Source organism: Syngnathus scovelli, chromosome 15 (genome assembly GCF_024217435.2).
Source record: "Syngnathus scovelli strain Florida chromosome 15, RoL_Ssco_1.2, whole genome shotgun sequence".
Lineage (NCBI taxonomy): Eukaryota > Metazoa > Chordata > Actinopteri > Syngnathiformes > Syngnathidae > Syngnathus > Syngnathus scovelli.
In genome coordinates, this window is record NC_090861.1 from 4032506 (window position 1) to 4057944 (window position 25439).

At 39.4% G+C, this 25439-nt stretch overlaps 3 protein-coding genes across 5 annotated transcripts; 2 read left to right on the forward strand and 1 right to left on the reverse strand.

Annotated features, from left to right (window-relative positions):
* Nucleotides 1-121: 121 nt before the first annotated feature.
* On the forward strand, nucleotides 122-8951 carry dhrs11a (dehydrogenase/reductase 11a). The gene is made up of 7 exons (XM_049743705.1): nucleotides 122-479; nucleotides 5867-6076; nucleotides 6582-6676; nucleotides 6820-6949; nucleotides 7157-7249; nucleotides 7317-7382; nucleotides 7460-8951. The coding sequence occupies exons 1-7, from the start codon at nucleotides 348-350 to the stop codon at nucleotides 7499-7501; spliced, it is 768 nt and encodes a 255-aa protein (XP_049599662.1). The 5' UTR covers nucleotides 122-347; the 3' UTR covers nucleotides 7502-8951.
* Nucleotides 8948-15707, reverse strand: si:ch211-283g2.1 (sodium- and chloride-dependent GABA transporter ine). Its single transcript, XM_049743609.2, has 14 exons — nucleotides 15124-15707; nucleotides 12922-13274; nucleotides 12596-12730; nucleotides 12116-12320; nucleotides 11605-11737; nucleotides 11403-11537; nucleotides 11236-11339; nucleotides 11034-11158; nucleotides 10852-10964; nucleotides 10645-10785; nucleotides 10474-10573; nucleotides 10310-10410; nucleotides 10070-10237; nucleotides 8948-9291 (listed from the first exon to the last, which is right to left on the reverse strand). The coding sequence occupies exons 2-14, from the start codon at nucleotides 13124-13126 to the stop codon at nucleotides 9139-9141; spliced, it is 1818 nt and encodes a 605-aa protein (XP_049599566.1). The 5' UTR covers nucleotides 13127-13274; nucleotides 15124-15707; the 3' UTR covers nucleotides 8948-9138.
* Nucleotides 14817-24399, forward strand: LOC125982694 (flotillin-2a). Of its 3 annotated transcripts, none has more exons than XM_049743663.2 (11): nucleotides 14817-14992; nucleotides 16870-16951; nucleotides 18142-18232; nucleotides 20767-20890; nucleotides 20954-21072; nucleotides 21160-21273; nucleotides 21362-21481; nucleotides 21554-21768; nucleotides 21877-22060; nucleotides 22199-22348; nucleotides 22579-24399. In XM_049743663.2, exons 1-11 carry the CDS (start codon nucleotides 14944-14946, stop codon nucleotides 22618-22620), a joined length of 1290 nt encoding a protein of 429 aa, XP_049599620.1. In that variant the 5' UTR covers nucleotides 14817-14943; the 3' UTR covers nucleotides 22621-24399. The 3 variants fall into 3 exon arrangements, with proteins under 3 accessions (XP_049599620.1, XP_049599619.1, XP_049599621.1); XM_049743662.2 differs by lacking the exon at nucleotides 18142-18232 and adding an exon at nucleotides 18635-18725 and having other exon boundaries at nucleotides 14819-14992; XM_049743664.1 differs by lacking the exon at nucleotides 18142-18232 and having other exon boundaries at nucleotides 14826-14992.
* The last annotated feature ends 1040 nt before the right edge of the window (nucleotides 24400-25439 follow it).

Here is a 25439-nt window from a genome sequence, read left to right on the forward strand (position 1 = left end):
ATCCAGTTCGAGAGGATACATTTGGCACACTGTCCTTGCAATTTTTTGCAATCCCACTAGGTGGCGTAAGAAACATTTTAAAGCTGTTGAGCTAGGGAACGGATCGCTGAAAGAAAGTGGGCGGCGACGTGCTGGAGCAAACATTTAACACGATCAGGACTCATGTCATCCAAAGGAGCGCATGGATCTACCTTTACGCACCAGTGCTACCGCGCCTTTGGATGCTGCGTACTCTGAGGCAGGAGCTTGAAGCATCCTCAAAATCGAGGGCGTTGTACATTTAACCGCAGTATCTTCCTAAGCAAAGCGAAAACCCGACGGTTCGTAGCACGGTTTCGTTATCGGCGATGGAGCGGTGGAAAGGCAGAGTGGCCCTGGTGACCGGAGCCTCAGTGGGCATTGGAGCGGCTGTGGCCCGGGCACTCGTCCAACAAGGCATGAAGGTAGTCGGATGTGCCAGGAACGTCGATAAAATCGAGGTAATTTCACTTCCATCATCGGCTATCATGCAACGCGTGAGTTGCCTCATAGCATTAGTGCAATGCGGTGTAATATATCAGCTAATGCACGTAACCTGCTTGCTAACATTAGCTTTACAACTTAAGCTAACGTTTGATAATAAGAGCGAAAATTCATGTTTGATGGGGGCTTTCATGCGACAATTTTAATAAATAAAACATTTTAATGCAATTTATTCTTTTACATTTAAAACCATATGCTTATATCGATCTATCAAGTCTATCTAGATGTCCATCCATGTAGTTTGTTTACCTACAATATAGATGAGAGATTCAGAATATTAGAAACACCCCAGTACTATGTTCTTACTGGTGTTTAGTGAAATCAGGTAACACCCAAGTGTTTTTTTGCACCACGATGCTAATGTGTTCAAGTCTTGGTGAGAGCATTTGGGCAATCTTCTGCAGTGAGGTCACAAGAGGAAGGAGTTGAGCAATCTCCACATTGATGTCCACTTTTTTATCCTTCAGAAAGGTGGTGAAGTCTGCTAAGCTGCGTCCACCACTCTCAAATATTACAACAATCGATCGTTTTATGCATGGATGGAAGAGTGAATTGGTGTTTACTGTTTATCACTTGTGCATGTTCTCCCACTCTTTGTTTTGGTTTTCTTTAGGTACACTGACTTTCCGCCACATTCCATACACGCATGTTAGGTTTATTCAGATCATGCTGAAGGCATAGAAGCCATATTTGACCCTCTTCCTAAAATATATACCAACATTGCAAATTGTATTCACTTTTAAAAATGAAGCATTTTTTTTCCTCTCAGTAAAACCCTTTTGAAATCCTTTTAAAAATGTTTTAAAACTATAACTATCCTTTACTTTGTTGTGGTTATGTAATTTTATTATTAATATATGGCATTCCATGTCCCTTGAAGTTGCCGTCAAGTGGTAATGACGTCACAGTTTGTGACGTCATTTTCACTTGACAGCAAGTGATAAAATGGCCGCCCCCTGAGATGGATAAAAATGAGTGGATTTTGCCTCTTTAATTCATATCATAAAACAAACCGTGGTAAAGCTATGAAAAGTATTTTCAAATTTATTATTATTATTTTATTATTATTATTTTTTTAATCAATATATATTTTTTAAAATAAAAATTGCTTCACCATTTAAATCTGGAGCAAACCACTATGGCATTTCTGAGGTCAAATTCCCTTTATACCCAGATGATTAGGTTAACTCTTTAACTGTTCTTTATTTTAATTTCCGTTAATAATAGTGTTATCTTCATGACACAGACATTCTTGCACCTCCCACTAGGCCATAAGGCACTGCACCTTCCTTATCTTGTCAGCCAATAATTAAGCCTCCCTCTGTCTTAAACTGTCTTAGCTCTATCAGTGGCGCACAACAGGTCAACTACACAACGTGCATGTGTAGTACAAATCCATTTGTGTCTAATTTTATATAGTCATGTGAGTCTGGACCGTTTCCCCCCCCTTCTATTTAATCATTGTGTCCGGTCTTTATTCTCAATCGTAAAAAAAGTAAACAATTGACTATTCAATGGTGTCAAGTTGTGTTGTTGACAAGCAAACATGTTTAACAACGTGCTTGTACATGCCCACAGCGAGTGCGACTTACGCAATCGACTACTCACCGTCATTCTTACTTTAGTCACATGTCTTCTGTCAATAGTTAACCTCATTCCTTCTGTCATGTACGTGTGGAACCCTCAAGCAAGGTCATTGCATTTTAAATAAGAAATCATTCTTTGTGCAAATCATTATTCCAGTTATTTAATCATTCGGGGTCAGGAAAGAGCTAAATATGATGCAATCGCAATCAATAGCAGGATGAGTGATCAATTGTTATCGCTTTTATTTGATGGGAGCTTTGTTCTTGCGAGATGGAAGACAAAGCTAGTATTGTACGCTAGCCGTTGTGTCAACGAGGCTGTAGTTGTCCGTGCCAGAGCAAGTGGGGGGGTGGGGGGGGTAGTATCTGTCACTGAGCAATTGTTCTTGACTTCCTTTTGGTGTGTATTTCTTTCACGGCTAGGAATAAAGACATTCTTGTTCTTACTGTATTAGAAAGGAGCAGATGTGTATTTAGATCGTGTAGTTTGTCCTAATTTGGTGTGAACTCAGAAATAAGACTTTTTGGAGTACACACAGTAAGGGGGGGGGGGAGGGGGGAGATGTGGTCGCTATGGGCTTTCTGCAGGAATGAGGTTGCATCCAAGTAGCAACAATCCACTTTCACATGAACTCTTTTTTTAGACCAGTGCAAGACGGTTTGTTGCAGTACGATTTTTTCCCTCAGAGGTTTTAAAGTAGGCCCGATTGATTGAAAGCTTGATGAAATTGCAAAGCTAGCAAAACTGCTTTCTGCTCAATATGCTTTTGGAGGACTCAACCGGTTTGTTTTGATGTTTGTGTGTGACAGTGCTGCTCTTGGAGTTGCGATTGTAAAGTGGTCAAACACCCGCAATCCTTAAAACCGGCATGGCCCGTATGTTTATGATACCTGCTTACCTAGCGACATGTAGTGTAAATATAATTATCACCAAATCTGTTCTTAACAGCTGATCTTAAGAATAGTCTAGGAGAATGCTAATCCATTCATTCTATTTTTTTTAACATTGGGATTAATTTAGGGTTAGTTTTAATCTTGATGGTGAAAAAAGCTTGTTTTTTTTAAGTACAGTATCTAGTTTCTATTTATAACCTTGACCCAAATACCTGAAGTGATAAAGTCAATATTGTTCGGCATTTTGTTACTGTGTTATTATGTAATTGCCCAGATTTTTTTTTTTTTTTCGAATAAGTCATGTTGTCATTTGGACTGTCCATCTTTTTGATTACACAATAAATACATTTCATTCCGGAAAGCATTTGAAGCGGGTCAGGTCAGACCGCTTTACTTTTTTTTTTTTTTACTCTTACACGCTCAGCCTCTGCTGGTGTTTTTATCGTTCGAGCTTTTCCACTAACATGTTTTCCATTTGAGCGTTGAGTCAATAAATCCAACCAAAAAGAATCCATCATGTGTCCTTAGCGTTTGAAGAAGAAGGAGATGACTTCCCTTCACTTCCTATTATTCTCCTTACTGTATTATCTAGAACATAGGTGTCAAACTCAAGGCCCGGGGGCCAAATACGGCCCTCCACATCATTTTATGTGGCCCGCGAATACAAATCATGCATCAACTCCATGTGTCAATACTAAAAATCCAAATTGTCTTCACTTTTAAAAAACATAGCTATCGCTAGCAATTTTTATTAGCATTCATCTTTTTAAAACATTTGAACAGTTTTTACTAATCTGTAATTTCAAAACTAGTTTGTTGTGTAGGGGAAACGAGGGAAACGCTGACTACAAAAATCGGGCGGATTATTTGTCGGTGGTGGCTTTCATCAGTTGTTTGCCGTAATCTCATGAGGTCAATGAGGCTGGACAACCCGGTGACCCCTATGAGGCCCCCCCCCCTTTCTTGCACCACTGCTGTGCTGTCCCCTCTTATCACTTTTCAAGGTTTACTGGCCTCAACACTCCCCGGTTGGGCCTCCTGCTATAATAGGTGGAGCGATTCATGTTCTGTCTTGTTGAAGACACTAGTATGTTCTTGATCAGGGATGGTAGAGCCGCTATATTGCAAGCTACTTAAGCTTGATGGTATCATATTACATGCTAGTGGTGAGCATTAGCGCTGGCAGTCAAGCCTACAATGAGAGATTATTGGAGGCATCACTACACCTTCATTTTTATAATCGATTCAGCTACTTCTGGTGTGAGAACTGATTTAAAAAGTTCCAGTGAGAAGAAACCTTGAAAAGAGCCCAAAAATGTCAACCACCTGAGTTGGATGAGGCATGTGATGCATGCAAAGGATCACAAGTGGACTTCAAGCTTCAGCATGTCTCGACTACAAACAAAAGAAGCATTTATGTCACACGATTACCGTGTGAACATACGGATAAAGGCCTGCTCTCATCGTTGATCCTACTGCTGACACAGATGTTCCATGTTGCTTGGTCTCCCTGATTCATCAGAACTTTGTTTGGGGGAAAATACAAACTTGTACACCCACTATCTCATATACCGTATTTTCCGCACTATAAGGCGCACTTAAAAAACTCCAATTTTCTCAAAAGCCGACCCTGCGCCTTATAATCAGGTGCGCCTTATATATGGACCAATATTGAGCCACTATAGCAGGCGTGTCCAAAGTCCGGCCTGCACCCCAAATGTATATATCTTATATATGGACAAAGTTTTCAAATGGGCCATTCATTGAAGGTGCGCCTTATAGTGCGGAAAATACGGTACTCTCCCTTTCACACTGCATTTAGCACAGGATGAGCCGATGACCAACCTATATGTCCTCGAAGGGACGGCGCCATGTTGTAGGGCTTGCTGTACCCCCTTTTTTTACTTTATAAACATAACCAAGGTTTTCCAGATACCTGCTTATCTTCCCATCTTGATTAGATGCATAGTGCTATCTTGTTCAACCTTTAAACCTTTTACTTCCTGTGAATGACAATGACTTAATTATCCACATAACGGCAAAGCTAACAGTCCACAGCTCACCTTTAACCCCGTTAGGTTTCGATAAGGCAACTCGAGCGGGCCTGGCTGGCGAATCAAAGCCGGGTTGCTCCTCCGCCGAGTGCCGACTTTAATCTTACTAACATAACTAATTCTCTCGCTCTCAAAATACCAGCCTGGCTTTTTTTCTTCCTTCGCTCTCTCCTCTATTTACTCGCGTCACTTTCGGGGGCCCACTTCCTCCAGGGGTCAAAAGTGACAAAGGTCACACTCTCTACAGCTGAAACAAATATTGTCAGTGTTTCAGTGTTTTCACAGATCTGTTCAGCTAATGCCCTACTCTAGATAATCCGGGCTAAACAGCTTACAGATAGCAAGGAAATCTGCAAGTCTGAAATGAGGTGTTTAATTATCTATATGCTGGAAAATATCAATTATCCGACTTCATCGGACCGTGCAACCTGGTTTCACTTTCAATTCCGAGTCCAGTGGATGCTTAACAAAGCATCGCTAATAATACCAAACGAGTACCTGTGATGTTTTTCACGACACAGCATGCTAACCTGCTATGGTTCCATCTCATCTCAGTGGGGCTCCTGCATAACTGGCACTAGCAGCTAGAGATCAGGTGATTGGTGCAGCTATGTCTGGCAGGCTGCTGGGTCCGTGTCAGCTTGTTCCAAATCCCACTGGCGCTAGACGGACAGCTGACCTGCTTGTAACGTTGCCTGCTCATGCAGCGTGACATCACACCACAACAGTGTTAGCCACATCAATCGTCCAACCCGAAAAAAAATTCCCATCGTATACTTTCTAATGTACTTTTTAATTTGTGTCTTTTAGAAGCTGGCAGCGGAATGTCAGAGCGCAGGTTACAGCGGCACACTAATCCCGTACAAGTGTGACCTCTCCAACGAGGAGGAGATCCTCTCCATGTTCTCCGCCATCAAAACGCTGCATAAGGGCGTCGACGTGTGCATCAACAACGCCGGGCTGGCGCACAACGAACCTCTGCTCAGCGGGAAAACAGAAGGCTGGAGGAATATGATCGATGTGAGTGATCGGGAGATCCAGATTATGCAAAAATATTGGCTCGGGTGAGCAACCCTGGCACAGCAGAGGCCCGCTTTTGAAAGCCTCCACTATTTCCCTTGTTAGACCCCACTCTTCGGGTTCATTGACCACAAAGGACCCCGTGCTGTAAAGTTTCCAGGGTCCAGCATTGGTAATGCTGGTCCATCTGTTGTCATGGCAGCCCAAATGACCCTGTAGTGCCAGTGTATTATTTTTAGCTTGGGTTTAATCTGCATGCTGACCCGATTTGGTCACCTTGCCCAAGCTTGCTTCACGATGGAATTTAACCTTACGTCCATCAGTGTCTCTAGAGGAGAAGTTTAGATTGACAAGCTGGGGAAATTATGATGGTAGGCAGCTAAACAAAGAGGCTCTGTTAAATACATCAAAAGTATTGGGACAAAACTGTTGCCATAAATTTGGAAGCAATCGGAGAGTTTCTTACTATTTTAAATTATTATTATTATTTTTTTATGCACCACAGGTGAATGTGCTAGCCTTGTCCATCTGCACCCGTGAGGCTTACAAATCAATGAAGGAGAGAAACGTGGATGATGGTCACATTATTAATATTAACAGGTAAAATTGGAATTCCGCCCCACACTTCTGAGGTTGACGGATTCAAATCCATGCTTGTCACTTCATCTGCTGTATTGAATTTTTTTTTTTTTTTTGGTATTCTCAATTTTGACTGTACGTTAGTCCTCCTCTTCCTGTTGCAGTATGTGCGGGCATCGAATGGTCCCAAGTGCTGACAAGCATTTCTACTGTGCCACCAAATATGCAGTGACGGCTTTGACAGAGGGAATAAGGCAAGAATTAAGGGAAGCAAACACCCACATCAGAGCCACTGTGAGTGTGTGTATAATGTATTTTATATGGGGAAAAAATGTCCGTTGTATTTTCATACACACTCATAAATCTGCCACATTTCTGTGAAATATCTGGAGTAATTGTAATTTTAAAATTAGTTGTATGACATTTTAAAATATATTTAAAATCAAAACTCTTTAACAGCACAGCCTGGATTTAATTTCTTTTTTTTCGCTTTTTGTGTAGTGTATATCCCCCGGGATAGTGGAGACTGAATTTGCCTTCCGTCTCCATAACAATGATCCCGAGAAAGCAGCTTCAGTGTACGAGAGTATAAAAGTAAGCAAAAAAAAAAAAATCCTTTATATCTACAGTCGTAGTACTTTAACTTTTTTTTTTTTTGTAGTGTTTAAAAGCAGAAGATATAGCACGTGCGGTCACATTTGTCCTCGGTGCCCCTCCTCATGTCCAGGTAATGGTAATTTTTTTTTTTTTTTAATGCACCTTTTGTGTGTCTTTTATTGACCTATCATCATTTTTTTTCTGCAGATTGGAGATATTCAGATGAGGCCAGTTGAGCAGGTGTCCTAGCAGTGAAACAGTAGCCAGACGTTGCAGAAGGAGCCCAGAAGTCAGCAGCCATGGTGACTCAATAGCGACCTCTGCTGAGCAAGGGTAGGAGTTGGGTGGAATGATAAATGGATGGGAAAAGAAAGAAAGAGCGCAAGGAGTCAAGAAAAGGCTGGATGGAGGAAATGAAGGGTGTGGACGGAAACCACAATGAAAATACTACTGAACGAAGCCACCAGTTTGTTAACTGAGACGACTCGAAAGTCCTTGCTGTGCTTATGTGGTCATCGATATGACCATCGTTTCAGATGAAGACTATGCTATTGACTGCACCTTTTTTTTTTTTTTTTTTTTTTTAGGTCATATTACATATCTATTTGAAAATTAAATCGGAACGGTAATTGTCTGTTAATAATTTTTGGATTCTTTTTATAATTATTTGACCACTTGATTGATGATAGATCTGCTGTCATAGAAAAAAAATAACCGTAAAAAGTACTGTATTGTCTATTTAACTATTTAATATTCTCTAAGGCTTGACACCTTGACTTATAATATGGACATACTCACTTTTAGTTTTTATTTTAATCTGTCCAAGAAAAAAAAAAAAAGCAAACATACTAATGATAGCATTTTTTGTCTGCATGAGTCCCACAATCCAATGATTAGGTGTTTACCGTAATTTCTTGAGTGTAATGCACACTCGCGTCTAATTTAAATTGACTTAAAATGGCCCTCTAACATTCTTGTAATGTACCTTTGTCTTATACTTTTCCCCCAAACTGCTGGTATTCATTTTCACAAAATGAAGTACAGTTCAGCTATTATCCACAAAGTAATTTGTATTTTTATTTTTATTTTTTTAAGACATTGGTAGGGGAAAAAAAGCACAGTTGGTGCAACTGGTCATGGCAGAAGTTGAAATTTACCATAGCAATGCAAGAAGGGGTAAGTTTCCATTTAACATTAGTCAGACCTTTTCATATTTTTATTTTTACCATTATACACTTATCCAATATAACCCCGCCCTTTTTTCCACCTATGTCTCATACCCACCATCAATTTTAAATTAAAACCCGCAGATAAAAACGAGTTCTCCACTCGAGAAATTACATTAATTTATATCGCACTTTCAATTAATAAACTTTTGATGAGTTATTTAAACGCAGAATTTACAGATATATACGTAGGTGTAAATGTACACACGCACAAACACACATCCAGTATGTCATTTCAGTGGGATGTTATCAAATACTTAACATTTATTGCCTGCCTATATTCAAACTAGACAGTGTCAATGCCTATACTGCATACGACTTTATAATCATTGTACTCTGTAAAACGTCAAGGAACCCTGTGAAGTTTTTATTACACCATACATGCAGCATGACCTGTGTACCTGATAACAGACATTTGTCATGTTAATCACAAACATATCATTTGACCTAATAAATAACTTGCCCACACTGAATGTATCTCTGGCGCTTTATTTAGAAAAGTTTATGCTCATGGAAGTCAGCTGTGGTTTGAAATGCATCTAATATTTAAATACAGTAGAAATATTTACATTCACAACCTCATGTACCATTATAGGTTAATAGAGAGATAATAACTGACACTGATTTGCTCAATTAAAAAAAAAATGGTAATAAATCGCTTTAATTAGTCTCGTCTGGGAGTTTGTAGTCTGTACTGATGGCGTTGCTGCTGATGACGGCCATGTTTGGGGAGCTCTCATTTCCTCCACTTTCACAATATGGTATTTTGGATTTGTCATTCAGGGCGTAGGGTGTGATGGACAGCTTTAGTTTCTGTGGAGCAATGAGGGAAGTACCAAATGGACAACAAAAATTTCATTACAGTATTAAATAAAAAAAAAATTAAAACATGGCAAAGGATTTTATCGAACGATACAGATGAAAGAATAATTTCATGTCACGATGATATTAATGGAATAATCCACCGCCAGAAACATAATCCCTAGTTCACTGAGCTTTTCTAAAGTCCTATTTTTGCTATCTATTTATTTATGACGTAGGCCCAACACAAATTTTGCACCATTGTCTGTCATGAACTCAATAGCATAGTGATAAGGACAATAAATATTTGATTAAAATCACATTTATGCCCAAAAAATTTTTGCAGTTCTAATTTTGTTCTTTGTTTTTTTCTTTATTCGTGATGTAATTTCACTTTCAGCGCATACGATTGTTTTTAACTGTAAATTTGAAAGTAGGAGAGAGTTTCAAACGATGCCTCATTTTGACTGCAGAGATTAGAAAGAGATTATTAAATCTCGCAATCCTCTATCATTCCACATTTCGCCTACGGAAAGCAACGGCTTTGGATTCAATTTATTATGTACATCTTTAGACATGATGCGATATTTAGTATACGGTGAAGTTTAGTTAGGATAAAAAAAGAGGATTTATTCACTCTAAACAGGGCTATTTTTTTGTATTATCCATTTCTCTTACTCTCTCATAATATATTATTTTTAAAGTGTATTTAAAAACATGCTTAAGGAATATTTCAATTGGATATTTCAAGGTGTGTGGGGGGGGGGAATAGTAAATATATTTACATTACCTGCACAAATGATCCAGGCAGCACCCACAATGTGTGAATGGTGCCGAGCGGAATCCAAATCATGGAGGCCATGGCAATGACCCAGCCGACCCCTTGAGCCCAGGGAGGGAAGACGTAGGCTTCATAACGAGCCGGTTTGAACTGGATAATTGAAAAAATGAGGATAACCTGCCCCCCACGAAAAAAAAAAAGAGTATTAGCTGTACTCCAGATTGATATAATACAAATCGTCGGACTTACAGTGACGAGAAAAGGAGCAATGATTTGCCAACACAGTCTGAAGAAGATGTTGGGCCTTTTCCCAGTCATCTCCTCCAGGTTGTCAGATAATCGATTCACACCTAAATACCAAAATGAGTTCAGATTGTGCAGATTCATCAAATATTTTTTTTTTAAATACTGACCATAAAACCAACAAACGCCTATGACCTCAAAGAACGCAAGGAACATGATGGACACGATGGCAGTGTAATGATCCATCAACTGGAAAACATAAATCCCTGCCTGCAAAGATATGAATTATCTGTAAAATATAATTGTGAATTTAACACATCCAGGAAAAAAACATCTTTTACCTGCGTCACATTAGGAATTCCAAGAAGACAAGCGATTCCACAAACTGCAAGAACTAACAGTTCTTTCTTCTTAAAGAACTTCAGCAGAGGCTGATTGGATTGATCCATCAGAGTGGTCACCATCACTTCAACCATAGCAAACTAGTAATATAGAAAAAAGATATTAACTGATGTTTATTATTTGAAATATTGTGTGTGATAGTCTACCTCACTGTCAATTCCAAGAAAAAGCAGCATGCAGAAGAACATCACAGCCCATAGTTGAGGTACTGGCATACTGGCAAAAGCTTGTGGGTAAACGACATAAACAAGTCCTGGACCTACATAACAAATCAAAATAAATTTAATTAAATTTAAGCTGTGATTGCTGGATTTATTTCTTCCCTTACCATCCACAGCCAACTGGGCTACCGGAATGTCCTGCAGATGCGACATATATCCGAAAGCGGAGAATATAACAAAACCTGACAAAATACTGGTGAGGGAATTGACGATAGATATCGTCAGCGTGTCCCTGTGTGAAAAAAACACAAAAGGATCTTCATAAAATATCACGCTAGGACTCATTGGAGTGGTGAGTGAGGCTTTTACTTAATAATATTATTGTTGAAAGAGTTATAGCTAGACATAGCTATGAGGAAACCAAATCCTATCCCGATGGAGTTAAAGATCTGAGCTGCAGCGTTTACCCAAACCTGCAAGCAGACGATGCATTTTCAATTTCTTCAAATTCTTCCACACAAATGAATCTCCCTCACCTCCACTGAGAGAAGTTTTTCCCATTGCGGCACAATGAAGAACTTTATACCCTCCATCGCTCCAGGAAGTTGCACATTATTAACTAGCAGGGCAATAAGGATGACGTACGGGAGCAACGCTGTGAGGTACACCACCTGTAACGTATATTTAGAAGGTAATCGGAAGAACCATCACTTAACATCTTGCGTCAACTCTGCTCACTTTGCCTGTGGATTTGGTCCCCTTGAAGATGCAAAGATAGATGAGGATCCAAGCAAGCATGAGAATTAGCATAAGGTCCCATCGTACAACTCCGGCTTCCTCGATTCCCGTTGTTTGTTGCAGCATCTTATATCTTCACAAAAACATGTATGTAAATATTTCTTATCCATTTTGGGAGCAGATTAATGGCATTTCTATTTATTTCAATGGGAAAAGATGCTTTGTTTGGGATGTGTATTAAAAACTAAACTCATCTCAAAGCACCATTATTTGTTTTTCACATGTGTATATATATTTATATATTCTCCCAACTGTCTCTATATTTAATTACATGCAAAAGAGAGCTGACTAATATTTATACAAGTGTCTTAAAATTGAGTTTTGACCTCTCCTATCATTTTGACTGATATCATTCACATGGCTGCTGTGATAAGCTCACGCGACACTGTTACGTCGTTCTCCATGTTGTTTCTTTTGGGAAATTTCAAGTCTCCCAGCCGGTAAAACGTACTTGAAGAACTCCTGGCTGGCCGTCGACGAGTAGCTGTTGTTTGTAGCGTGATCTGTACAGTTTGGAGTGTTCCACGTGTTGTTGCAACCCTGCCAGGGTAGCGGCGTTTGAAAAGAGCTGAATAGGTAGTAGAGGGCCCAAGTAATGACCACGTTATAATACGTGCACATGATGAAGGAAATGGCCACGGATGCTACTCCAACACCTGTGTGATAGAAATATGGATTGAAATAAAATAGTACCGTGTTTTATAAGGCGCACCTAAAAAACTCCAATTTTCTCAAAAGTGCGCCTTATAATCAGGTGCGCCTTATATATGGACCAATATTGAGCCACTACGGCAGGCGTGTCCAAAGTCCGACCCGTGGGCTAAATTATCTTGGACAAAGTTTTAAAATGGGCCATTCATTGAAGGTGCGCCTTATAATCCGGTGCGCCTTATAGTGCGGAAAATACGGTACCACTCAAAGGTTGTTGTACCTTTTAAAAGAGGGCAGAATTGCTCAAGAGCATGGACAGGCCCTCTTTTGGTGTATTGGCCAACGGTCAACTCCATATGGAGGAGAGGGATCCCCAATACAAAGAGCATGAGAAGGTATGGTACCAGAAAAGCACCTACAGGGAAATGATTCATGGATTGAAGTTAATGCACCTGTAAATTAATCTGCAAAAACACAAGTCGCCAATTTATAACTTGGAAAAAAATGATTTGATCTTTTTCAAAACATTATTGTGGAGCGATTCGAGCAAATCTATCAGTTTTAGTGTAAAGTCAAGTTTGGCACGTTTCTTATTTATTTACTCACCTCCTCCACTCCTGAAGCAGAGGTAAGGGAATCTCCAAATGTTGCCCAGCCCCACGGCGGAGCCAATGCCCGCCAGAGTGAACTCTATTTGCCTGCTCCACGTCGGTCTGCTCTTTTCCTTGGCCATGTCTGCTGTTGGGATCCAAGCGGTTGCTCTTCTGGGCCCTAACTCCATGGAAAAGGGTTTTGTAACTCTGGTTGACATCACTTTTTATTATCCTTAATGATTAGCAGAAGGGCCGCCGGTGGGCAATACGTAAGTCCATTCAGTTTAATGTTTGCCATCACAATGCTTCGAATCATCCATTCATTTTCTTTCACTTATCCTCAAATTATGTTTTTTTTTGTTCCTCCTGTAAAAAAAAAAGTTTTCAAACTTTCACTTTTTCCAGAATTTCCTCGCAATAAATATCTTAATCTAATTTATCAACTAAAATAAAGTGTATATATTATATTATTATATATATATGATATTGATATTATAAATCTTAAATATAAACAATACCATAGCTATTGTTTCATTTGATATAAAAACAATACAGCTATTGTTGCTTCTTTCAATTTATTTAAAATTGTTGAAAATTCTTATGGCCTGCCTTCTTCAGGAATACTATTTTAAACATTATCTCGTGTGCTAGATAATATTTCAAGGATCGTGTCTGTTAGATCACATTTCCAGGATGATACAAAGTGCACTTTAAACACGTGAGCCCCCACAACTGTGTGAAGGTGGAAACTTGATAAGCATTATCATTCCTTCTATAAGTATATTATCTATACCCCAACGATAAGAATCAAGTTTGGTCAATGAGAATGAGTATTTGGAATTTAAAAAAAAGATTTTTTTTATATGAAACGAGTCAAATGACAAAGGATACAATTATTTTGTGCAATTGTTTCCTGAGATCTCCTCAGTAAGAGTTGGAAATTGGTGGAGAAATGGGGAAGTAGTACAACAGCAAAAATTGGGGGTGCAATTATCATAATCAATAATTTGGATAAAAAGGAAAAAATATGAAGGCTTTATTCCAGGACCCTCTGAAGTCCAGAGTAAATTTGCTTGATTGCTTTTTGGTATTTGTGAGCCATCTGCTGGGCATAAGAGAATACTGCACAAAAGGGGGCGGGGATTCCAGTTTGTGCACTATATAGTATTTTATTGTGTTGTATTTATTTTATTAAGCTATGCAATATATGTATACCGCAGGAAGATGGTGAGTGATATAGCGATTGTCTGTGAAAAAACTCAAATTCCAAGTGCACAGACATGCAAGCAGGTGTTGACATCATACAACTTTCTCAAGCCTGCATGGAGGCACTGCTGTGATATCAACATGCTGATCATATTGGGCCAATATGGGTCATGATCCATGAGTAATGTGTCTGTCAATAAATTGGACTATCAGCAGATATTTAAAAATGTAAAATAGTATCAAAAAGAGACAAAGAAAAATAATTTCAAAACTGTTTGCATTTATTATTGTGACCTATAATGTGTCCAAGCTAATTTTGATTTTTTTTTAATCCATAAATTTAGAATTAACCATTCAAAGGTAAACTTTTTACATATCCTCTCAACGATTAAATATGTCCCTTATGAATAATATTAGACCAAGATAAGCGCTAATTAGTTTTTACTTAATTTTAACATTTTCGTCTCTCGCGGAAGGACACTATTACGTCATTTCCTCTGTTTGGGCGTTTGGGAAACATATCCGGTAAATTAACGATAGTCATCAAGTTAGCTATAAATAAGAAACTGCGTCGTCAAAAAAATAAAAGCTTCGGAATTCCTCCAAAGCAGGCTCCATGTGTTAACGTTGGGACGCATTTATTTTGAAGGATTTAACCGGAAAAACGGATCGATCTTCCTCAGTGCGAAGAAAATCGATACGGGTGTGGGTGTGACGCGTAGCCGCTCCGTTGATGTTGTGTTGAAATAATTGTGAGGGTTGGAGGGGGTAAAGGGGGAACGGTACATTTAACATCTTTCGGTGTCGAGTCAAAAAAATCGTTTTAAAAATGGGAAACTGTCACACCGTTGGACCAAACGAGGCGCTTGTGGTTTCAGGTAACGATAAAAAACCGCGCGTTTGTTTTTATTATTATTTAAAGCTCCGCGGCCTTTGCTTAGTTTAAGCTTGAAGAAGGGATTTAAGAGGCGGGCCTTGGGGGGCGTTTTTTTTTTTTTTTTTTTATTACCTTCACTCGATGAATCTCTTTCCATCGTTTGAAGTTCTTCTCACGAACATGTACATTAAACATGCATACGATGAAGATATGCACGTTTGCCCGATTGACGTAAAAAACAAAGGCAAATAAATCGTACGAAATACTACTACCGATTACGTAACGATTTTCAACTGGTCGCTTTGATAAGCCGGTTTTTTTAGTGTTTAAGCTATTTTATTGACTTGTAGCACAAACACTTTTTTAAATATTCTAATAAAATATATGTTTTTTATTCCATTGGTATTCGGACGACATTCATAGCGGAGATCGGACAATTTCCTATTCCTCACGTGCTCCTGTTCTTTTGGTCTGTTTCCAACATATGTTTTGTTTTAGATATTATAAGACGAAGAAGATTTGTGTAAGGTTTGCGAGTTTATTACATGGCGAGTAGCAAGACATGGCGGTTGCTCTCTGCAGAGGGGATATAGCTGAATAAATTAGATTACAGGGGAGAGGCCCATAAAGTCTCCCCTCCTGGTATCAGTGCACAACATAGAATTGCAAACCATCAACTGAGAAATCATTTGAATCCCGATTAAGTTGGTATCCTTTTTTTTTTTAGATAATCAAATATCAAATTGTGTAACTAAACCACAATAAAACTGATTTTATAGAGAAAATAACCTCCAGTTTGCACCCCATTTGACAATACCACAGAGAGAAACTTTAGGAATCAAACTTCCCTACCCCCCACTTTAATAGAATGCAGTCAGGAATGTTTGTTATGCCAGCACTAGCGAGACATGAATAACGTGCCGCTCAGTGTATCTCTAAAGATTCTCAATCTGTGCCATTGACAAGGAGTTTATTTTGCCCCGGAAATCATGTGCCACCAACATCTGTTTCTATAAAAGCCACAAGAATTTAATCATGTGCCCAAAAACTTTATTTGTGGCAGAGATACTTCTCTACTTTTTCCAACCGCTGAAAAACAATAACCTCCTGTTTTCTACAGTTTAAAGAAGTCAATACAAAACAGTTTCTGTTTCGGATTTCGATTAGAAACATTTCTTCCACTGTTAAAATTGTCTCCCACTTTTGTTACGTTTACAAGCAATATTTGTAGTGACCTTTTAACATCAGTATCAAATCAAGCTGTGCCTATGTGGCGGCCATGTTGGCAGGGGTAACTTTCCAATTAAAGGCAATGTATAGACATTAAAAACAAGTTATAATTTGCTTGTTTCATAACCCAGTTTCATTAGATTGATTATTTTGTCAATGCTAACGCTAACAATATATATTATTGTACCAGCTGTTCACACACAAGGAATTCACTGACAACTTTGACCCTCCTAGCATAGCATGAACGCTAATGTGGTAATGGAAAAATAATACAATGGCAGTGTTAGTTGACATTTCTATTTGATTTTTTTCATTATCAAATCACAGGAAACTGTTTCGGAAACTCTTGATTGTAAAAGTCAGTGTTGTACGGTACAACAACTTGTATTTGATTGTGTTTGGGTAAATATAGGCGCGGGTGTGTCTGTAAATATAGTCCAGCTCCGACCCCCCTTTTTCTTCCTGTCTGTTAACATGACAGCTGGGAATGCCGACCTAAACACTGGAGATGAACCAGAGCCTGTGTGATGTTTCTTTTTTTTTTTTTTTCTTACCAGACCGTTTCCGTGTAGTGTTTCTCCCGCACCTCACAACTACAGTTCCATAAATGTTTATGATGATGATCTTTTTATTTGTGTTGTTCCTAAGGTGGCTGCTGTGGCTCGGATCAGAAAACATACGTTGTGGGAGGCTGGGCTTGGGCATGGTGGCTCATCTCGGACATTCAAAGGTAAGAACGGTTTGCACGTCAGCCCAAGCGTACCAATGGTGGGAAGTACATCATTTGATATTTGGTGATGCAATGACTTGATGCGCCCTTAAATCCATCGTCACGTTGCAGTTGTGAATGATGACATGCCAGGAAATTGAAATCCATCATTTGTCAGATATTATTCAGATTGATTACTGTCTGAATTCAATGGATGGTCTTTTCTAAACATTGCTCACCACTCTCAGATGGATTTAAGCTCCAGAAAATGTAGTTGAACCATTTAAGTTACCCTTTTGCAGATCTTGCAGCTTAGAAAAGCGCTTGTCCTCTTCTCAATGTTTCTATTTATGCAACATTTTTGTCTGTTAAATTTACTTGCTTGGACTAACTGGTGCTGGTATTAATTTGCTTGGTCGGGGCACCTAGTTTGAATGTATTCATGTTCTAATGTTTGCTCGTCTCCCTGAGAAACTGTTTTTCTGTGTGTGTCTTGTGTCCGCTTCAGGTTACCTATTTCCAATTAAGAACCTGACTTCAGTGTTGCTCGGTAACATAATGATAGACCACAAAAACAACAGTCAAGTCAATGCATGGATGAACTTGATAAATTCACTAAGCCCTTACTGGCCAAGATTATGGTCATGTTTTTTTTGTTTTTTTTTTTCCTTGGAGGATGACAGAAAGAAAGCACTCACTCATCTCTAGAGTCACGAGCACTTGAAGTAAAAGGCTGATGCTTGCGGGTGGGGATGTGTGTGTGCTGAGGACACACACTCTTCCCGCTTCTGATGCAGCAATCTTGTTAATGTTCGGGCCCGTGACTCATTGATCTCCTGGAAAGGAGGAGGAGGACGTGGTTGATGCTGCTATTTAAATCCTTCTGCCTTTTTGCTCCCTTTTAAAAGGACAGTCCCGTTTTTATTTTAATCAGACGATGCAAAAAAAAAAAAGTGCAATATTTACATTTTGTTTTTTTAATTAAAACCATTTTTATTCAATGCTAGAAAATGTTACTTTTTTTTTTTTTTTTGCAAATACTATTCTTATCAGCACTGACAAAATTAACAATATGCGGCTGAAGCAAGGAGCTGCGAGGTTTCAGGTTCTGACCTCTTTCTCTTAACCTTGGTGACTGACCCTCCCTAACAGCTGTTGTTCAACTTACTGTTTTGCCTCTGCTACTCCGGCCTGCCTCCCTGTCTGCGTAGAATGTCTCTGGAGGTTATGACCATCCTGTGTCGCTGTGAGAATATCGAAACCTCGGAGGGTGTTCCCCTGGATGTGACTGGGGTGGCCCAGGTAACGTATGAGACCACCCCCGGCAAAAAAACAGCAGTTGGCTGCTGGTACTCAAGACCAAGAGAAGATGCTGCAAAAAAGTGGCTCAGCTAATTTGTGTGTGAGAGTGAGCGTTCCTCTGTTTTCTCGTCTCTGCGGCCACTAACTAAAAAAATATAAGCTGAAGCTGAGCTGCTTTTCAAAATCAACAAACCGACCCAATGTCAAAGGTCGGTTTTTGGGGCGCATCACATACTCCATTGTTAGTGCTCTGGAGTCCTTGGGTGAATGGTTTCACTTTGTCCTGATTTTTTCTTTTCTTTTTTTTTTCCTTGTGTTCTCGCCCCTCCCTTCATTTGCTTCCCCCCCCTTTCCGAACATGCCTGTTTTTATTTTATATATTGTTTTCCACATTCTTCACAGGATAACGCTTGAGATTATGACCCTGCAGCCCAAGTGTGAGGATGTAGAGACAGCGGAGGGTGTAGCTATTACTGTCACAGGGGTGGCTCAGGTAAATCACCATACTGTTTCTTTTTGGGAATGCCAGTTCAGATTTAACACCCCACCCCCCCGATCACCCTGTCCGTCCCCCCCTGCATCCCCAGCGACTTCTTTTGGTCTGGCATCACCCCATAATCACGTCGGAGGTGCTTTCACACAGAGGGCTCAGGTTACAATACAAGCATTTATTATTATTATTATTATTTTTTAAGATGGCGTACGGAGACACTGCATGTTTTGCCCTCATTGAATGACATGGGTGTGGTCAAGGCTAACATTAGCACTGGTTAGCATAAAATTGTCAGTATTTCAGATTAGTGACAACAGAGCAGACTCCTTTTATATATATATATATTTTTAATTTTAAGCTTAGGCTACGCATCGGTACCCATAATAGTCGAGTCGATCGTTTTAAATAATAAACTGTCCTAGTGTGACAACAAAAAGGTGTTAGCGCCTTACCCGCATGCTAATCTCACTAATGCTAATCATATTCATTGCTTTTTTGAATCTTTTTTTTTTTTTTTGTGTGAGCCTCCTTTTCCTATAACTTTCAGGGATCCAATAAGATTTGATCACCAACACTCATGCAGAATATTATTTCAAAAATGTTAATAGAAAATTATTTTAATTGTTGCAAAAAAAAACCCCTCTGTATTCTAAAAAGTACCAAAATAAATCCACCTGGGATTTTCAACTTCAACAATATTCTGCATTTCAGTTCTTGATTTGGCTGTTCACAAATTTTTGTGTGCATGCCTTCTGTGTGTTTGAAAGGAGATGCCTCATTATCCGTTGTGTACTGTGTGTTCCTCTGTGTGTGTTTTCAAACATGCATGCTGACAATGAGCCCGCTGTCTGGAATGACCGCTCACTTTCTCACACTTCTTTTTAGCACACAATTTCCCTCTTCCCCCCTCTGCCAAAAAGCCTTTGTCGGGGCTCATGGCAACGGGACTACCATGACCGTGAATTAGGAACTTATTTAGAGGGAATTGCCCATCCACTTAAAACTAAAAAGAACCACAGAAGACTATTTTTGCTTTGGCCTTTAGATAAAATTGATTTGTTGACCGTACAAATTTGTGCAATTGGCTCACCAAAACAAATTCTTTGAGTTCAGTCAATTGAAAAATAAATACGGAAAAGTCATTTGTGTGACATTTCCTCTTCTATTTTGTTCAGAAGGAAGGGCCAATAAAGGGGTGGGGTCAAGAGGTCGAGCTACACTCACTTTTTCCATACACTATTTTAGGCTGAGCCCCAGCACAGCTCCCCCTGCTGACTCTTTTTGATCTGGCCTGCTGCGTGGTTGTCCATGTTGCACCCTTTTATCAGTTTTTACACCGAATGACGATTGCCACGTCTTACATTGTGTGTCCTTCAATCTTGGTATGAGTGCATGTTACCCGACCAAATGGTGTGACCACTTGCCTAAGGACCCAGCTCACTTATCTCTCTTTTGACAGCCCCAGTGGAGTACAGCATCGTGGTTAACCTTTTTTTTTTTTTTTTCATTTCTTCGCCATACAAATGAGCTGTCAATGATGCCCCCATTCCCTTTCCTTTATTTTTATGTGCATGGGTAATGAGCATGATATAAAATATGTTCAAGAAATTATATAGTAATGATGTTCCACATTTAACATAAATAATTGTAACTTCTTTATTGAGCCAGGGCGTGTCCACATATATGTTGCTATTTAAAAAAAAAAAAATGTATTTTCCGCTCACAATGGGGCAGATCTTCTACCTCACATTTTGGCCAATCAGACATATTTATATGGGTGGAAAAAAGGGCCAAAAGTTATTCTTAAAAGTGTTTTGGGAATTATCTATATACATGTGGACATGACTAAAATTATTTGAGTTTGTATGGAATTATTTAAAACAGCAGCTGCCGTTCTCTGTAGAGAAAAAAAAACAATGATATAGGAGCAGAATTATTTTCAAAATAAAAGTATTGGCATTTTTTGCTTAACTTATTTTTTTAGCCATGTAAAATAATAAATGTATGCTCAGCTGACAATTTTTATCCCCACCCACGACAGGTAAAGGTGATGACAGAAAACGAACTGCTGGGTTATGCCTGCGAGCAGTTCCTAGGGAAATCTGTCGTTGAGATCAAGAGCGTCATCCTGCAGACTCTTGAGGGTCACCTACGTGCCATCCTTGGTAGGTATCTCATTTCTAAACATACATAAGCCATTTTGATTAACACCTATGTTTGTCTTCCAGGAACTCTAACTGTGGAGCAGATTTACCAAGACAGGGACAAATTTGCTTCTCTGGTCCGAGAGGTCGCTGCACCTGACGTCGGCCGAATGGGCATCGAGATTCTCAGTTTCACCATCAAGGTGTGAGACTGGAAAGATTTATTAGTGATATTTCCCACGGGTTATTTATGATTCCGTTTTAAAGTGCATTTCTACTTTTGTTGTCAGGATGTGTATGACAAAGTGGAGTACTTGAGCTCACTGGGCAAAACGCAAACGGCTGCAGTGCAGAGGGATGCTGACATTGGCGTGGCGGAGGCAGAAAGAGATGCTGGTATCAGGGTAAGAGGAACTCACAAATGGACCATCATCTGATTTCTGAAAGCAGAACAGGTTAGAAACTCACATCTCTATTTTTTTTTCCAAACAGGAAGCTGAGTGTAAGAAAGAAATGATGGACGTTAAGTTCCTGGCGGACACGAAAATGGCTGATTCCAAACGAGAGTTGGAAATGCAGAGAGCTGCCTTCAATCAGGAAGTCAATACGAAGGTATTCATTCCGATTTCCCTGATGACCCACAAATAAAGGTTGAAGTAGTTTTAAGCTATCCTGTCTCTCCAGAAAGCAGAAGCTCAGCTGGCGTATGAGCTTCAAGCAGCCAAAGAGCAGCAGAAGATCCGTCTGGAGGAGATCGAGGTGGAAGTGGTCCAGAGGAAGAAGCAGATCACCATCGAGGAGAAGGAGATCGATCGTACTGACAAGGAGCTCATCGCTACTGTGAAGAGACCTGCTGAGGCTGAAGCTTACAAGATGCAGCAGCTGGCTGAGGGCCAGAAGTAAGTGTCCAAGTCCACCTTGGGTTGATGAAATGAAATGAGATCATTCATTTCACCTCCATTGAACCCAAAAGCGTCACGTTAAAGCCTTTTCTCGCCCTCCGCCAGGATTAAGAAGGTACTGATATCTCAAGCCGAGGCCGAGAAGATCCGCTTCATCGGTGAAGCGGAGGCCGCCTCCATCGAAGCTGTGGGCAAGGCAGAGGCGGAGAAAATGAGGCTGAAGGCGGAAGCCTACATGCAGTACGGCGAGGCCGCCAAGACGGCTTTGGTCCTGGAAGCACTGCCCAAGGTCAGTTGCATTTATTCCTATTAAATTTCACATCATGACGTTTTTCTTATGAGTCACGCATTCTGATGTTTTGCTAACTTCTAAACACTTGAACTTCTAGTCTAAACACTAAAAGATGTTCCCCATGTGTTTTATTAGATCGCCAGCAAGGTAGCAGCACCTTTGGCCAGGACCAATGAGATCGTAATCCTGTCCGGCGATAACAACCGTGTGACAGGAGAGGTGAACCGTCTCTTAGCCGAACTCCCGGTTTCTATCAACGCCCTCACCGGCGTGGACGTGACCAAGGTAGGGTCGCTCTTGTCATTTTTCAACCTTGATTTGATTATTCCACACTTAATGGCAGGATATTTGGATTCCGCTGGTGTCTTAAGTGAAAAGTAAATATTCACAATATGTGTGCTTGTTTTGCTTGAAATCGTTGAGGTATTTAAATGACATTTTAGATACGTCCAGCAGATGGCACTACAGTTCCTGTCTCACTGGCAGAAATGTTCTTACGTGTTCTCCGCCTACAGATCCCACTGCTACAGAAGATGACCGGGCAGACAGCCATCTGATGAAACCCCCCTGTTACACCCCTGACAAACAATATCTGCCTCAAGCATGACAACACTTTCTCTAGCCTCTGACCCACTTATGCAAAACTGCCAGAAACACCAAACGAGATTTGAGCTTTTTTTTTTACTTATGCAAAACTGCCAGAAACACCAAACAAAATTTGAGTTTTTTTTTTTTCTTCTCCACCAAATGAAATGAAAAGCTGTGGCGCCCCCTTTCTTTTATCTCCTTACCACTCAGCCCACAATTTTGTGCTGCAGTCAACAACAAAATTCTAATTGTGCTGGAAAAAGTCCCAAATTCACTTGAGCTGGTCACAACTGGCCCCCTTTTATTCCCTCTTTTTTTCTTCAGCTGGTATTCTCATGCTCTTCATCCACCGGGATGGAAATATGGCTGGCCTATACAGAATATTACTACTGTACAAGGATTGTAAAAAAAAAAAAAAAAAAATTTGAACCACTAGTAGCTTGCCATCACCTCGCCTGTCCTCCTCGTGACTGTCCAATCATCACTCAAGTGCCCAAAACCTTTTTCGGACAGATCATCTAGATCCCCCCTGCTGTCAGTTTTTTTTTTTTTTTAAACTAACACAAAGAACGTTCTTGAACATCAAGCCATGTTGAGGAAGCCTTTAAAACGAACCTTGGACGCAGGCTCACCCATCACTCGTGTAGTACATCGCATGGCATGTGGTGGACGCTCAGGGCTATTCCTGCTACTCAAAACTTTGCCCCCCTCCCCCCCCTAACAAATTCTTTTGTGCAAAATAAATGTGAGCAAACGCATCTTTTTTACTTTATTATCACAGGAATGTTTACACAGTACAACTGTGTTGTTTTTTAACTGATATAAAAAAAAAAATAGTGCTTGGTTTGTTGTCATTAAAATAAACCTTTTACTAACAATAACTAACAAGTGTTGCATGTGTATAACCTCTTGACAAAACCTTTGACACTAATTTAGTGTTTTGTAACATCTTTAAAGTGAAGTCAAAATAGTTTGACACCCTTTTCGTTTATTTTTTAAAACAAAAATGGGAAAAATTCATTTCTGTGCCTCCTCCCCCCTGTTGAGAAAAGGTTTCACTGTACGCGACAAAAGAGGTGCTGTGTCGTTATTGTAACCGATCTTAATCGCAAATCATTTATCGAGCCGGCTGCTAGCTTAGAAGTGGAGTATATTGTTTGTAATATGTTTTGTACACAGTGCCTTTGTCAAAAGAAGAGGTTATGAGTGTGCTGTGACTATTTCAATCCTACACGCGTAGAACTTGTAATGAACATTTCCGCGCTTATACATTACTCATTGTTACCTGTCGATGTGAATGTTGTACATGCATACCTGTCCGATTTAATTTTGTACTTGTTCAGCTTCACGCAGAATTTTCCGTCGTAACCACATACATGGGAACACACAAAAAAAAATGTTGCTGCAGGATTTAGACCTAAATGTTATTTTTTTGGGGGGATTGTTGTTCATATCAGCACTTATTATGTTATTATATGTATTCGGTGCAAAAATAAAAAAAAAATTGCAGCTCTTACTCCAAGTAGAGATGATGTGGATGAAGACCAAACCTTAGACCTACGCCTTAAAAACATCCTTCATTTGTATGTCATAGAAGGAAAAAAAACAATTGTCTATTATGAGTTAGATTTCTATTTACGCTTCTAAACTCGGATCTTTTGACAAATTTATCCAGCATGGCGTTGGAAGCACGTGTTCATGTTACTCTGTTGTGCGCCATCCTCTAATAAAATATATACATACCACAATCTTGAAGCCTTCTGTGTTTTTGTAAAAATATAAATGTATTTTTTTTAATAAAACCTCAATAATATTTTGTTTTATAGAAAACTATTTAATATAACAAAAAATGATCTACATATTTTTTTTAAATCCCGAATAAGATCCACTAATAGATCAAATTAACGGGAGTGGAAATATATTTGTCAAGCTTTTTAGAGCAGATAAGTTCGTGAAAGAGCAAACCACCCCGATAGTCTGACATGTTTCTTTATCTGGGCCTGCAGGTCCACTTAAGCTGGTGCCACACCCTAACTAGTGATGGTTACCATGGAAACAGCCAGGCACCATTTAATGTCCATTGAAACATGAGAAGCCGTTGAAATATGTTCTCATGTACTTAAACCTGCAGCATTTTTTTTTTTTTTTTAGTTTTTAGAGTCCGAGTAAAAAGTCACCTGCAAAGTTTATTATTTAATAATTTAAAAAAATTGTGGTGCCTGACATATCTAGTACAAATCTAAATCCTCGAATTTCGGGAGGGCAAAACTATTAAGTAGAAAAAGTCAGATAAGACATCATCTGACATATCATGCTATTACATTTTTTTATCTACCTAAAATATCAGGGATTAATCTGTGGGGGTGTCAGATTGCGATCATGCATTGCAAATTGAACTTTATTATAGCACAAAACTATTTTTTTTAAAAAAGCCTCACTATATATGATCAATTTTAAAGTAAAAAAAAGTCTTGCTATATAAAAAAAAATACTATACATGTTTTTTTATTATTTAAAAACCCCTTGTCATTTTTGGTCAGTTTGTACTTGGTGTAAAAACTTTGAGAGAGCCTCGGCTGTCAAATATTGAAAATGATATCTGTAAATTTCTTTGTGCAAATAAAAGCAGGGTGTGGACAGAGGCAAGAAGGTTGAGATAAGACCAACCCTCATGTTATCACTTTATGCTAATGAGCTTGTGGTACCCTTCTAATAGGGGAGATCATGCAAGGGGGGCCCCAGATCCAAGCATGGAGATGCTGCCTGCACAAATGAGTGAGTATGAGCC